This window comes from Sycon ciliatum, chromosome 6, assembly GCF_964019385.1.
Source record: "Sycon ciliatum chromosome 6, ocSycCili1.1, whole genome shotgun sequence".
Taxonomy (NCBI): Eukaryota; Metazoa; Porifera; class Calcarea; order Leucosolenida; family Sycettidae; genus Sycon; species Sycon ciliatum.
Window position 1 is genome coordinate 25165134 of NC_088648.1, and position 14463 is coordinate 25179596.

General features: G+C 49.4%; 1 protein-coding gene across 2 annotated transcripts in view; it reads left to right on the top strand.

Annotated features, from left to right (window-relative positions):
* LOC135819766 (complement component receptor 1-like protein) overlaps positions 1 to 14463 on the top strand; it is a 74732-nt gene that overhangs the window by 45158 nt on the left and 15111 nt on the right. The window contains exons 6-7 of one of the 2 annotated variants that reach the window (XM_065333029.1): positions 9746 to 10039; positions 13650 to 13823. In XM_065333029.1, the coding sequence (XP_065189101.1) occupies positions 9746 to 10039; positions 13650 to 13823 (468 nt within the window). Of the gene's footprint in view, positions 1 to 9745; positions 10040 to 12658; positions 12821 to 13649; positions 13824 to 14463 lie in introns of those variants that run through there. The other variant, XM_065333030.1, reaches the window with a different exon arrangement.

Sequence of the window (14463 nt, forward strand, 5' to 3'; positions counted from 1 at the left end):
TAGAGGGTACCCCGTTAACCCACCCGTTAAGAAAATTACCCGTTCATAAGTTAAAGGTACACCCATTTGACCCCTACCAGAAACAGAAGCTTTGTGATTTTGATTGACCTATCTGTTGTGGGGAATTGAGCTCTGGCGAATCCAGCCCTAAAGACTCCGAGGCAGACTCAATCATTGCCAATTTTCTGTATAACAGTGTATTATATATTATATTTATCGCCTTCTTTATTATAGTATTTGACCCCACTAATTTCCCTGATACCTAAGCGGTCAAATATATCGCGTATTTGACTGCTTAGTCAAATACACGATATATTTGACTACTTATATTTGACTCCTGAGGGGCCGTCCGTAAATGTCGATAGTTTTTACAATCCGTGAAATTGTCGTACCTGGGTGGTGGGTGCAGCCGAAATTCAAAGTAAATAAAAATATCGATGACACGCGGACCTGGCGCCCAGTACTGCGTGTGCGTGGGTCTGCGTGCATCGAACCACACGTACACGTACTATAGTGCTAGTAGATTGTTGTGTCCAAAAAATGTAGTGGAGATCGAAACTCTTGAAGCAAAAGAAAGAGGGAAGTTTGTCAGATATTATTCACAAGTATAACTATTGCACAATTATTCGAAGTATCACAATACCTGATTAATCCGGGTCAAGTCCAGCTCTTATTTGAACTCAACATCGAAGAATTGCTACATCGCCAATGGTTGGAACAGTTCCCATGTGGAGCGTGGCCTAACGAAAATGGCACGGCAGACTACTTTGTTTGGTACAGCTGCCTAACGAAAATGGCACGGCAGACTACTTTGTTTGGTACAGCTGCCAAAAAAGATAAGTTTTTCAAAGAGCTTGACAGCCCTGGTGAAGACGACGATGGCTACTACGCAGTCATCGAGGCCTTGTGGACTGTTGAAACGTCCAATAATTGATCTGCGTTTTTCACCAAAGCACAGAAGCAGTGGATGGAGACGTTTTCCGCAGACCCGCAGGCAAGGTCGGAGATCATCCAAAAGGCCAATTCACTCAGAGCGAAGGACGGGCAGAAGCTAGGAAGTAGCATTGATTGCCCATAAAGGGTATGATGTATTTGGAATGAGCTGAAGAGCAAGTGATTCTTGGACAACATTCCTGGCATAAGTCTGCCAAAATACATTGCTGTACTCTAGTTATGAATTACACGGTGAGCGCATGCCTAGCCTAGCGCCTGCGTGTGTATGGACTCCATGGACTCCACCTACATTTATGTAGGTACAGTACATGTGGCATCAATATTTTATTCCGTAAAAAGTAGGGGGGGGGTGGGTGGTGGGTCCTGGTTACTTTGTAAAATTCACGGATTGAAAAAACTATCGATATTTACGGATGGTCCCAATAGAACTTCTTGGACTTAGACATTTTCTCTCCAACTTAGAAAAAGAATTTTTTGAAGAAAGCAGAAATACACAAGATGGGATTTGAACCCACAACCTTGTGAATCTCAGTCAATCTTCCTTACCACCCAGCCAATGTGTTACTGATGCTGAACCTAGTTTAAACAATGATCTTGACTTTCAATGCAGTACAATGCGGTATAGGCTATAGACAGTAATAGAACTATAATACTAGAGTTACAAGGATATGGCGTATATGAAGAGAAACTATTGCGTGGAGAACACGATAAAATTTAGATTATAGACCTCATAGTTGGTCTATACAGGATAGACCTCCTAACCCTTTGTCCTTTCGCCCATACTTGAACCGTACACCTGTGTACGGTTCAACCCACGCATGTTCAAAGCGACCTGGAAGCTACGCGGATCACCCGATCCACATGAAAATTCACGTGCACACAGCCTATGCTATGTAGAGGATGATGCACGGGTCGCTGGGGCTAGTTGCCATTTGAAAATTTTCAGGAAATCAAAGTCGAAGTTTGCTTGCGCCGTAATTTCCGACATGGCAGCACGCAGGTCGCTTGATGCAGATGAAGCGCTTGTTTGAGGATAGCTGGAGTGACCCGAGCGACAATCCTATGTCCTCTGATGACGAGGACGAACTGGACGAAGCCTTAGTTGAAGGGGTTGATTCTGATTTTGGTAACGACGCGGACTATGATGTAGCCGTCGGCCCGTCGACCCAACTGTCGGACATGTCGACCACTCCGATTTGAGTGCAGGATCGGCAGAACAGCACTCGAGTGGTGAGGAGAGTGTACCACCGCCGTGTCTTACCCGTTGTGGAGCAGCAGGGCCAGCTAGAGTGCCGCAGCACGTGGAGCGGGAGCGCAGTTCAATCCCAGAGAGGTCCAGATCTCCGTCACCTGCGCGCCGTCAAACTCATGGTCGACAGCCGCGCAGAGCGAGGAGAGTCGCCACACGGGGCCGAAATGTCGAGCCTGTCGCCACTGTGGCTCCTCTGGCTAATGCTCTGTGTTTGTCCAACATGCCAGTGGTGCTACTCCAGGTCACACTTGTACAAATTGCACATTATTTATACATAGGAAAGAACTTGAACTTTGAATTTTGCCGATTTTTGCCAAAAAATCATTTTTGATACTCTTGATTAGCCACGCCCACCTGAGGAATGCAACCCAAACGGCATTTTTAGTTCACAATTATCATAAGCTTTCAGGAAAACATAAAGTGTACATACAAAATATCAGCTGCTTGGGTATGGTGAGTGGATTTGTTGAAGTAGGTACCCCTCACATACATTTTGGGCAAAAGGACAAAGGGCTCCTAACCGGTCTAAATCTATTATGTACTCGTTTCTGGCTGCTACAGCTCGCGTTGCGCTTCCCTTGCTCTCCTATGTGTACACACGTCCATTTCTGGCTGTACCCGCATGCCTATTTCTGCCTTCGCGCTGACCCCTGAGGAATCGCTTGAGCCTAGTATGGATCCAGTGATCCGAATGTAGCGTCGTTCCCAGCAAGAACTTGCGGACTTTATATTTTGTTGCTCTACAAGCAGCTTTTCGCTAGTCTTCTTGATGTCTCTTCTTAGAGTAGAGACCAGTTTTTTCCTGCTCTAATCAGTAGCTCAGAGCTACATCAATAGCAATAATAAAACCTTATAAAAGACAAAAAAAACTCTTGTCGATGTGATGACAACGACGACAAACTGGTGCCGAAACCCTACTAAGTAGATGCCAGCGAAGAAGGATAAGACGCCCGTCGGGACTTTGTTCCTCAGACGTAGGCAGGTGCATGTGCAGCAAGTGGCCATTCAGAGAGACATCAAGGAAGCCTCTGCCCTGCTCCAGACCATCGAACCTGCCTCTCCCGATCCGGACACCTTGCAAAAGCTAAGTTTCTTGTGCTGTGTTTTAGAATCTTCCTTATTAGCATATGACGATTTTTGTGGTAGTTTAGCTGAGATTTTGGTTCCTGAGAATCTGGGTATCTCTAAAGAAGATGTTGAAACTGAGTTAGAGGATTGTGTAAATTGCTCATCATCAGTACGCTCCACAATCACTGCCATCAAACGCACGTTACACACGTCATCGCCTAGCGCGATCGGAAACCCAGCTGGCGCTAGCGACCCAGACTCACATGATCAACATGTCTTAGCCTCAGCATCACTACACGCTACCGCAACAAAACTGCTATCTACCACACAACAACAACATAAATCCATGACTCAAACACAGTCACAGCTCCTACAACAACAGACCGCTCTCCTCAACACGCTACAATCTCAATCTCAGCCTTGTACTACTCCAACATCAACATTTGTCAAATTACCAAAATTTGAAATTTCCAAATTTTCTGGAGATTTTTTGAAATGGAGCGAATTCCATGACATGTTCATGTCCTCAATTGACAATAACACGGGGCTGTCAGAGATACAAAAACTCACCTACCTCAAGGACCACGTTACTGGGTTGGCCCATGACGCCATCTCCGGCCTCCCTTTGTCGAACGCAAACTACACCATTGCGTTGGATATCCTTCGTGCCCGATTCGGCACTAAACAAGTACTGGTGGATTCGCATTACACGTCAATGCTCGACTTACCTTCCGCGTCGAACACCACGACCTCGTTACGCAAGTTGTATGACCAGTTAGAAATTCACTTGCGTAGCCTTGATGCTCTCGGCGAGAAAACTGACTCAGGCGTAATTATCTCCATCATGACAAGCAAACTTCCACGTGCCACACTTGTAACCCTTGAGCTAAAAAAGGGCCCAACGCCGTGGACCTGCCAGGATTTAAGAGACGCTCTAGGAGTGTACATTGCGGCACACGAAGCGGCAGATCGCCTTTGCCCTCCAAAGAAGCCCAACGATACGAGCAGCTTCAAGGCCTCTCATGCCACATCCGCTTCCCCATCTCCATCTTCTGGGCATTCATTACCAGCACAAGCAATGTCTCGGCGAAAGCCTACTTGTGCATTTTGCAAGGCCGCACATTATACAGACGAATGCACTAAAGTTACCACGATCAATGACAGACAGAAGGCAACTAAAGGTCGTTGCCTCAAATGCTTCAGTACACGGCACAGTACACGTGAATGCACTAGCACAATCACTTGCTATCATTGCAAAACGTCTGGCCATCACCGCAGTTTGTGCCCGACTAAATTCACAGCCTCATCCCAAACCAGCCTAAGTGCTCATGCAGAGGTTTTCACACCTCACGCCAACACACTAACAGCGAACAGTGGTAGCCATGTCGTAATGCAAACGGCTGTAGCATCATGCTCCACACACGATGGTGACATTGTCAATGCGAGAATCTTGTTCGACACTGGTGCAAATCGAACGTATGTCACTTCAAACTTAGCAACACGTCTCAACCTGCCTACAGTCGGTAAGCAGTATATTTCTTTAGCAACCTTTGGCAATAGCAAGCGACACACAACAGAATATGACCAGGTGGAAGTTAGGGTGCAGTGCAATGATGGCTCTATGCACCTCCTCAAAGCATGTGTGTTACCAGAAATAACTGCACCGATTCAGAGGGTAGAATTGGCAAAGCGGTATCCAGTCTTGCAATCCTTGCCCCTTGCCGAACCGCTAGCTTCTTCTTCAGGCTCATTGCCCATCGACATACTGGTGGGCCTCGATCACTACTACCATATTGTGGGTCCAGACCGCTTGGAACTTCCAGGGGGACTTGTCCTCCTGCAGTCTTCCCTCGGCTTCATTTGTACAGGTACGGTACCTACACCGGCCACGTCGGAGGGTCAATCATGTCTTGCAGTCCACAGTCACAGCGATGGAGATCCCTCTATGGACTTGCAGCGGTTTTGGGCAGCGGAAGAGTTCCCTGTCCCAGACAACGCAGACCACGAAGACATCGTTCTTCAGCGATTCCTCCACACACTCTCTTTCGAAGACTCTCGCTATGTTGTCGAGTGGCCATGGCGGGACCTGCACGACGAACTTCCCTCCAACTACGGATTAGCACTGGGCCGATTGACTTCCCTTTTGAAACGTGTCACGTCAAAGCGTACTCTTCTTCAACAGTACAACAGTGTGTTGCAAGATCAGTTGACCAAAGGCATTATTGAGATAGTACCGCCTGGGCCCACTTCGAATTCTGTGCATTATCTTCCCCACCACTGCGTAGAGAAGCCTTCACACACGACTACGAAGCTCCGAATAGTCTACGATGCTTCCGCCAAGCTCTCACGCTCCCACCCCAGCCTGAACGACTGCCTAGCTGCTGGCCCGAACCTCGTCCCTGATCTCGCTGGAGTCCTTCTGCGTTTCCGCCTTTCGCCTATTGCCATTTCCAGTGACATAGAAAAAGCTTTCCTTCAACTCAGCCTATGCAAAGCGGACAGAGACGTCACTCGTTTTCTGTGGGTCAAGGACCTTGATCAACCACCCTCACTAGAGAATCTTGTAGTCTACCGCTTCTGTCGTGTGCCATTCGGGGTGATCAGTAGCCCCTGCCTTCTAGCAGCTACTGTTCGCCATCATCTCTCTATTGCCGACGTCCCAGACGCGCAAGAACTTCTTCGGAATATCTATGTAGACAACTTGTTTATCGGCGCAACCTCTCCTGATGAGGCCCTTCATAAGTACACTGCAACGAAGAAGTTATTCTCAGCCGCATCGATGAATGCCCGAGAATGGTCCAGCAACAGTCCAGAGTTCCTTCACCACGTTCCCGAACTCGATTGCGCTTCAACCGGTACACAAAAGTGCCTTGGTATGCTTTGGGATACCTGTCAAGATAGTCTCTACTGTACAAAGGTCGCTGCCACTCATGCCGTCATAGCAACCAAACGTCACCTACTGCAAACCGTGGCCAAGTTCTTCGATCCCCTTGGATTGCTTTCTCCTGTTCTGGTGCGCGCCAAGATACTTCTCCAGGACGTGTGGAAGTTAGATGTAGGCTGGGATGACCCTCTTCCACTTGAAATCTTGGATCAATGGCAGAGTATTGCGATTGATTTAGAAGATGCGCATACTGTAGCCTTCCCTCGGTACGTCGGCAACGCATCACCCAATGTCTCGCATGCGCTCCATGTCTTCTGCGATGCGTCTGAAGCAGCCTATGGCGTAGCTGCCTATCTTGTTACTGACAATGCCCACGAGCGGGCATCTCACCTCATCTACAGCAAGTCTCGTGTTGCGCCAGTAAAGCCGTGCTCCATCCCCCGCCTCGAGCTGATGGCAGCTCTACTTGGTGCCCGAGTCATCCTCTACTTACGCAAGGAGCTTCCTTTGGCCTTCTGCTCCACAGTGTTGTGGTCTGATTCGACCACCGTTCTCCACTGGCTACAATCAAATGACAAGTTGCCAGTCTTTGTCCTCAACCGTGTAACCGCAATACGAGCCGTCAACGATCTCCAGTGCCGTCATGTTCGCTCAGCTCACAACCCAGCGGATCTGCCGTCACGAGGAGCATCAACCTCATTCCTACTGGACAACATCCTCTGGTGGCACGGACCGCCCCTCCTCACGCAGCCTCTAGCTGATCTACCATCAAATGGCCCAATCGCGCACGCCACCATCGCCCTTGGGGAGGGTCCTCCGGATTCAAAGGTGCCAGAGTCTCAGCAACCACACAATAAAAAACCCGATGCACATCACAAGCAAAAAAAAAGATGTGATGAAACACCCCCATTTGATATTGATGTAACACGGTTTAGTTCGTTCTACACCTTAGTACGTGTCTCTGGTTTGTGTGCCCGCTTTGTGTCCAGACTCAAGTCGAAGCTACCGGGAGGGGCCGCGGCTGGGCCTCTCCCCCTCAGCAGCAGGGAAACGGAACAAGCACAACTGCTTTGGATACGCCATTGGCAGCAGCGACACTACCCAGACGTTGTCGACTGCTTGGCATCCAACAAGCCTCATCAGCTGATCGGCAAGCTAGGCCTGTTCAGTGATGAAGACGGTATCATCCGGTGTCGTGGACGACTGGAGAATGCAGACCTGTGCAATGACGCCAAGTTCCCGATCCTACTACCCAGAGCTGTAGCCAGCCTCGTCATCACTGACTGCCACAAGAAAGTGTTTCACTTCGGTGTGAACCACACGCTCGCCAGCCTAAGACTGAAGTACTGGGTACCGAAGGGACGAGCGGCAGTCAAATCCACTCTGCGACTTTGCCAGGTTTGCCGGCATCACAGTGGTCCCCCATTCGCCAAACCAGATATGGCCCCCTTGCCATCATCGCGTGTGAAGCCATCCAGAGCCTTCAGCCACACTGGAATTGATTTCTTTGGCCCAGTATATGTCCGTGGCCAGCCAGTTGCTACAAAGGTCTGGGTCTGTTTGTTTTCCTGCATGTCCACCAGAGCAGTGCATTTGGAAACAGTGAGCAACATGACCACAAGTGAATTTCTGCTAGCCTTCCGCAGATTTGTTGCACGGCGTGGAACCCCAGCACTCATAGTGTCGGACAACGCGCCACAATTCAAGGCAGCGGCCACAGCTTTAGAAGTCGCATTCCGCGATATTCTACACCATGAGGACGTCAGGTCCCACTTCGCCCGTCATGATATCCAATGGCAATTCATAGTGGAATCAGCACCATGGATGGGTGGATTCTACGAGAGGCTTGTGGGCACAGTGAAGAAAGCTATGAAGAAGGCACTGGGCAGATCCCTAGTCAGTCTTCAACACCTCAGCACGCTGCTCACTGAGATAGAAGCAGTTGTGAATTCCCGTCCACTTATTTACATCGACGAAGATGTCCGTACTGTACTGACACCTGGTCACTTCCTCTCCATCAGCCAGAGCACTGGCCTCTTTGATCTCCCGGAGACAAGTGACGACCCTGACTTCCGCCCGACTCCAACCACTGCCGAAGAGTTACTCGCCGGTTGGAAGAAAGGTCAGAACCGCCTCCATGAGTTTTGGCGCATGTGGTGCAATGACTACCTGCTGAGTCTACGCTCAACGCACACCACCCATCACAGCCAAGGCCGTTCTGTCCTCCATCGTACACCTGCAATTGGAGAAGTTGTGTTGATAAAGGACCAGCTTCCCCGAGCATCTTGGAGATTGGGCAAGGTGTGTGAAGTACATGTCAGTGCAGACAACAAGATCAGGTCGGCGTCTGTCACCACTGCTGATCGCCGCACGCTGAAGCGTCCACTCAGCTTACTCTATCCGCTGGAACTGAGCGTGACAGCGACACCACCAGCCGGTGTTACAGCAGATGTCGCCTCAGAACCTGATGCCGTCACAGACTCTACTACATCTCGTCCACAGCGCGCTGCCGCAGCCAAGCAGAGAATTGCGCTGAAGAGTCTCATTGAAGATGATGCCGTCTAGCGCTACCAGTAAGCATATTTCTCCTTTCCTCTTTCCTGTACTGATTTTTCTCAAATTATTCTTTCGCTCATTTTCTCTCCTTTCTTCTTGGTGGGGAGTGTCACGAACATCAGTCGTGATCATTTATGTGCCCCCTTTTTTGGCACCAAGCGATTCCCTTTTGTATGCACCCAGCCATGTCTGGCTGTCCTGCAGCTAGCAGTGTGCTCTACTTGCTCTCTGTTGTATGCATGTACTCGTTTCTGGCTGCCGTGCATGTCGCGGTGTGCTCCCCTTTCTGCGCATGTATCCATTTCTGGCTGCCATGCATGTCGCGGTGTGCTCTCTTTCTGCGCATGTATCCGTTTCTGGCTGCCGTGCATGTCGCGGTGTGCTCCCCTTTCTGCGCATGTATCCGTTTCTGGCTGCTACAGCTCGCGTTGCGCTTCCCTTGCTCTCCTATGTGTACACACGTCCATTTCTGGCTGTACCCGCATGCCTATTTCTGCCTTCGCGCTGACCCCTGAGGAATCGCTTGAGCCTAGTATGGATCCAGTGATCCGAATGTAGCGTCGTTCCCAGCAAGAACTTGCGGACTTTATATTTTGTTGCTCTACAAGCAGCTTTTCGCTAGTCTTCTTGATGTCTCTTCTTAGAGTAGAGACAAGTTTTTTCCTGCTCTAATCAGTAGCTCAGAGCTACATCAATAGCAATAATAAAACCTTATAAAAGACAAAAAAAACTCTTGTCGATGTGATGACAACGACGACATACATACCTAGTGTATAGCAGTGTGTATATACATTTACATCTGATTGGAGGAAGTATATCCAGTCGCTTTATCGAACTGCTCGTATTTCTACAAGTCCAATTACCACCTTGGATTGTGGATAGAAAATGCCGCCAAGTTTTTTCGGGTTTCCGGGGGAAGTAGTCAGCTCTCTTGACATTGTCTGTCTGTGTGACAGGGTTTGAAGCGATACAGTGAGTGATGTGGCTCTGATCATTCCATCATGTCCACTTTGTGTGTTTATATCCCGCAGTGCCCTTGTACAAGACCTGCGGATCCGAAAAGGTGTGGTTCAAGTCGCAGCTTGGCTCGTTCAACTATTCCTATTCAACCGCTCACTGTAATGGCTACCTCCCAACGTTAACAAATGTGGAGAATGCTTGCTTCAAGGACCTCATACAAAGTGCTCTCTGGTTATGGCAAAGGCCAGCAGTTTTCCTCTGGGCCCAGAATGACCAATTCCTACAGTTTGACGGTGCAAACTTCACAACCATTACTCCACCCTCAGCTGCTAGATTAAGCAAAGTTCTTCTCATCTGTTATGAAGGTATGGGCAAACTTGCCATTGTGCGTGTCAGTCCTATCTCCTGTCATTGTATTTAAGCTGTGTTCACCCGCAGCCAGTCATGTTTGCAATGTGCTGAAAAGGCTTGGCTTGAGCGGCTCAATCTGCCAACACATGAGGAAAGGGATGATGAGTTTTCGCTCAGGAAAAACAAGTAGAGATGACTTATTAGGTTGTAGTAATATACCAGCTCTCTAATGTTGCCATGTGCAAAAGTATTGTCGTCTTGGATCAAAAGTCTGACTTTGAAATCACTCAATTGCAGCTAGTAAATATCTTATGGTACAGGTGGAATCTTGATAATTCAAACCCCAAAATGCAACCCAAAATTTCAATTATTCAGACAATATGTTACAAGTTATGGCTAAACTGTCCATCAAAGTAACGAGTTGTTTTTAATTATTCAGATAAAAACTCAGAGTTGTAACAAAGCTTCCAAACTCTCTCTCTTGTGTAATCATTCAGATATTTAACTCAGATACTGAGCGAATGAGAGATGCAAAATAGAAGAATTCACATGGAAACGAGTTATAAAGCAACTATCCACGACCGCAACAAGATGATAAGCAGTCAGAAAGTGCGATAACAGGGCACAAAACTGACATGCTACTGGCATTCAACGACCTGAGACGTAGCTCTAACACATCTCCAGTTTGCAAACAAACAGCCTTCCAACTTGGAAGGTTCACGGTTCGGTAGGATCGAATGTGGCTGTTGGTTTGCGCACTGGAGATGTATTAGAGCTAGGTGTCAGGCTGTTGAATGTCTCAGTGGCCTGCCTGCATCCCTCTGTCACTCTGTATCTCTATCTCTCTGTATCCCTATCTCTCTGTATCCATATCTCTCTATATCTCTGTATCTCTATCTCTCTGAATCTCTCTCTGTATCTCTATCTCTCTATCTCTCTGTCCCTCTGTCTCTCTATCTCCCTGTCTCTCTGTATCTCTATCTCTCTCTATCTCTCTGTCTCTCTGTCTCTCTATCTCTATCTCCCTGTGTTCCTATCTCTTGTATCTCCATCTCTCTGTCTCTCTATCTCTCTGTCTCTTTATATCTCTGGCTCTCAATCTCTCTCTATCTCTGTTCCATCAGATATACATAAACGTACAACTCAACCTACCACCGAACCCACAACTCAACCCACCACCCAACCCACAACCCAACCCACAACTCAACCCACCACCCAACCCACCACCCAACCCACAACCCAACCCACAACTCAACCCACCACCCAACCCACCACCCAAACCACCACCCAAACCACAACCCAAACCACAACCCAACCCACCACCCAAACCACAACCCAAACCACAACCAAACCCACCACCCAAACCACAACCCAAACTACCACCAAACCCGGAACCCAACCCACCACCCAAACTACAACCAACCCCACCACCCAAACCACAACCAAACCCACCCCTCAGCCCACCACCCAACCCACCATCGAACCCACCACCAAACCCGCAACCAAGCCCATCCCCCAACCCACAACCCAAACCACAACCAAACCTACCACCCAGCCCACCACACAAACCACAACCCAAACTACAACCAAACCCACCACCCAACCCACCACCCAACCCACCACCCAACCCACCACCCAACCCACCACCCAAACCACAACCCAAACCACAACCAAACTCACCACCCAAACCACAATTCAACCTACCACCCAAACCACAACCCAAGCCACAACCCAAACTACCACCAAACCCGGAACCCAACCCACCACCCAAACTACAACCAACCCCACCACCCAATCCACCACCCAAACCACAACCCAAACCACAACCAAACTCACCACTCAGCCCACCACCCAACCCACCATCGAACCCACCACCAAACCCGCAACCAAGCCCATCCCCCAACCCACAACCCAAACCACAACCAAACCTACCACCCAGCCCACCACACAAACCACAACCCAAACCACAACCAAACCCACCACCCAACCCACCACCCAACCCACCACCCAACCCACCACCCAACCCACCACCCAACCCACCACCCAACCCACCATCCAAACCACAGCCAAACCCACCACCCAACCCACCACCCAACCCACCACCGAACCCGCAACCCAACCCACCACCCAAACCACCCCCCAAACCACAATCCAAACCACAACCAAACCCACCACCCAACCCATAACCAAACCCATCCAAAACCAAACAGCCCAACCCACAACCAAACCTACAGCCCAACCCACAGCTCAACCCACAGCCCAACCCACAGACCAACCCACAGACCAACCCACACCCAAACCCACAGCCAAACCCATCCGCAAACCCACAGTCCAACCCACAGCCCTAACCACACCCCTCCTCACAACTCAAAACACTTCCCAGCCCGCCACCCTGCCCCCCACCCAAGCCACAACCTTCCCCACGGCCCACCGCACAGCCCACCGCACAGCCCACCCCACAGCCCACCCCACAACCTTCCCCACGGCCCACCGCACAGCGCACCCCACAGCCCACCCCACAACCTTCCCCACGGCCCACCGCACAGCCCACCCCACAGCCCACCGCACAGCCCACCCCACAGCCCACCGCACAGCCCACCGCACAACCTTCCCCACGGCCCACCCCACAGCCCACCCCACAGCCCACCCCACAGCCCAACACCCAATCCAACCTACCAAACAGCCGAAAAGTCAATCTTCAAATGTGACAGGCAAAGAGATGGCAAACGAAACGCAGACGCAGGCTCCTGGTGTGGTAACCATGGATGCCATTCCGCCATCGGTCACTGCAAAAGGTGAGATGGCAAAGTAATGTTTTCACACAGAGTGCACGCATTGAAGACCAAGACGATGGGCATGCGAATCATCAGGCTCGTGCTGTAGAGTAAAATTTAATATTCTAAAAGTTGCCTTCCTCCCTTTGAACACTGGTAGTGAGTGCAGTCCAGTCACACAGATAACGCACACAGAGCAACGCGCTAATGGAGTCACCGAACTTCAGTTCCTGGTTGAATATGGATTCAACCAGGAACTGAAGTTCGGTGACAAATTTTAACTGCACGTAGTTGACAATAAAATCAGACCCCGTACCTTTTGTGCTCTTCTGTCCTTTGTATCGGGAGGGGGGGGGGGTCAAGGTCTATAACGACCAAACATCACCCGGCATGGCCAAATTTCCGATTTCGCTCAAAGTTGGCTCCTTGTATCCCTGGGTGGACCTCATTCACCCACTACGACAGTTTGGTGCCCAGTTTCTGGCATTTTGGGCGAAGTCAAAAGTTTGACTAAAATACACCCTGAAACAAGGTACACATATGTAACACGCATACTCAGTCTCAACTCTCAAAGCACATGGTTACGTGAGTTATCATCAGTGTTCCTTGTCTCACACGGAGGAGAAGAAGACCCAGGCAGTGCGAGTAGGCGCACAGCTATCCATGCGTTCCTACGGTGTACTATCTATGTGTATACTCATAACGTGTGGTAAAGTAGCCATACCACACACATGTGTTCCCGTCAGGTAGCTAGCGGCCTGCGCCGATAATAATGCGCAGTCACATCGCACTGCACCTCGCCCCGTTGTAAACCATGGTGAATGTGTTGTCGTTCTCCCTGCCGTTGCAGCCTCTGTTTGCGCCACTCCGCCGGTGATATCCAATGGTGTTGCCGTGAGGACGAGCGGTGCTCTGGGTGCCACGGCGTTGGTGCAGTGCAACGAGGGCTTCACACTTTCCGGCAGTTCCATGACCATGTGCATGGCCAATGGCTCATGGTCGCTTCCCATCGGCAAGTGCTCCGGTAAGGATCACTCTCATGTGCCTACAGTAGGGTCCGGCGGATTCTGCCGGCAGAAAAATTGGCAGAATTCGGTACTTTTTCTGGTAGGTTTCATGCTTGTTTGGTATGTGGATAAAGAAATGGAGCAGAATTCGAGGAATTGCCCGCCATAAGGTTTGTATGGTTCTGCCAATTTCACTGCTTTTCGAGCAGAATCTGCCACTTTTTCGAGCAGAATCCGCCGGTCCCTAGCCTACAGCCACACAGACAAGCATACATGTACACACTGACAAGCATACATGTTAGGGCCGAAACGATTGCCCATTTTACCTAAACGATTAACCAATAACACTAACGATCGATTTATTGGTTTTACCGATTTTCCGAACAAGTTTTATACGTGCCATGTTGGACATCAGTATACAGCAAAAACAATTAAATTTGTTCAACTATATACAGGTACGTATGGGTGAAAGATCCACACAGGCCCCAAAAAGACCAAAATGAAATTTGCAACATGATATGAGCAGTGTTCCTCTGCCATTAAACATCAACGATCAGTCGTCTGTCATCTACAATGGAGAAGGGTCGACTGGAATCGACAATCCAGTCGATGATCGATTCCGTCAACATGCCTGAGCGCCTGCTGTCGCACGTTCGC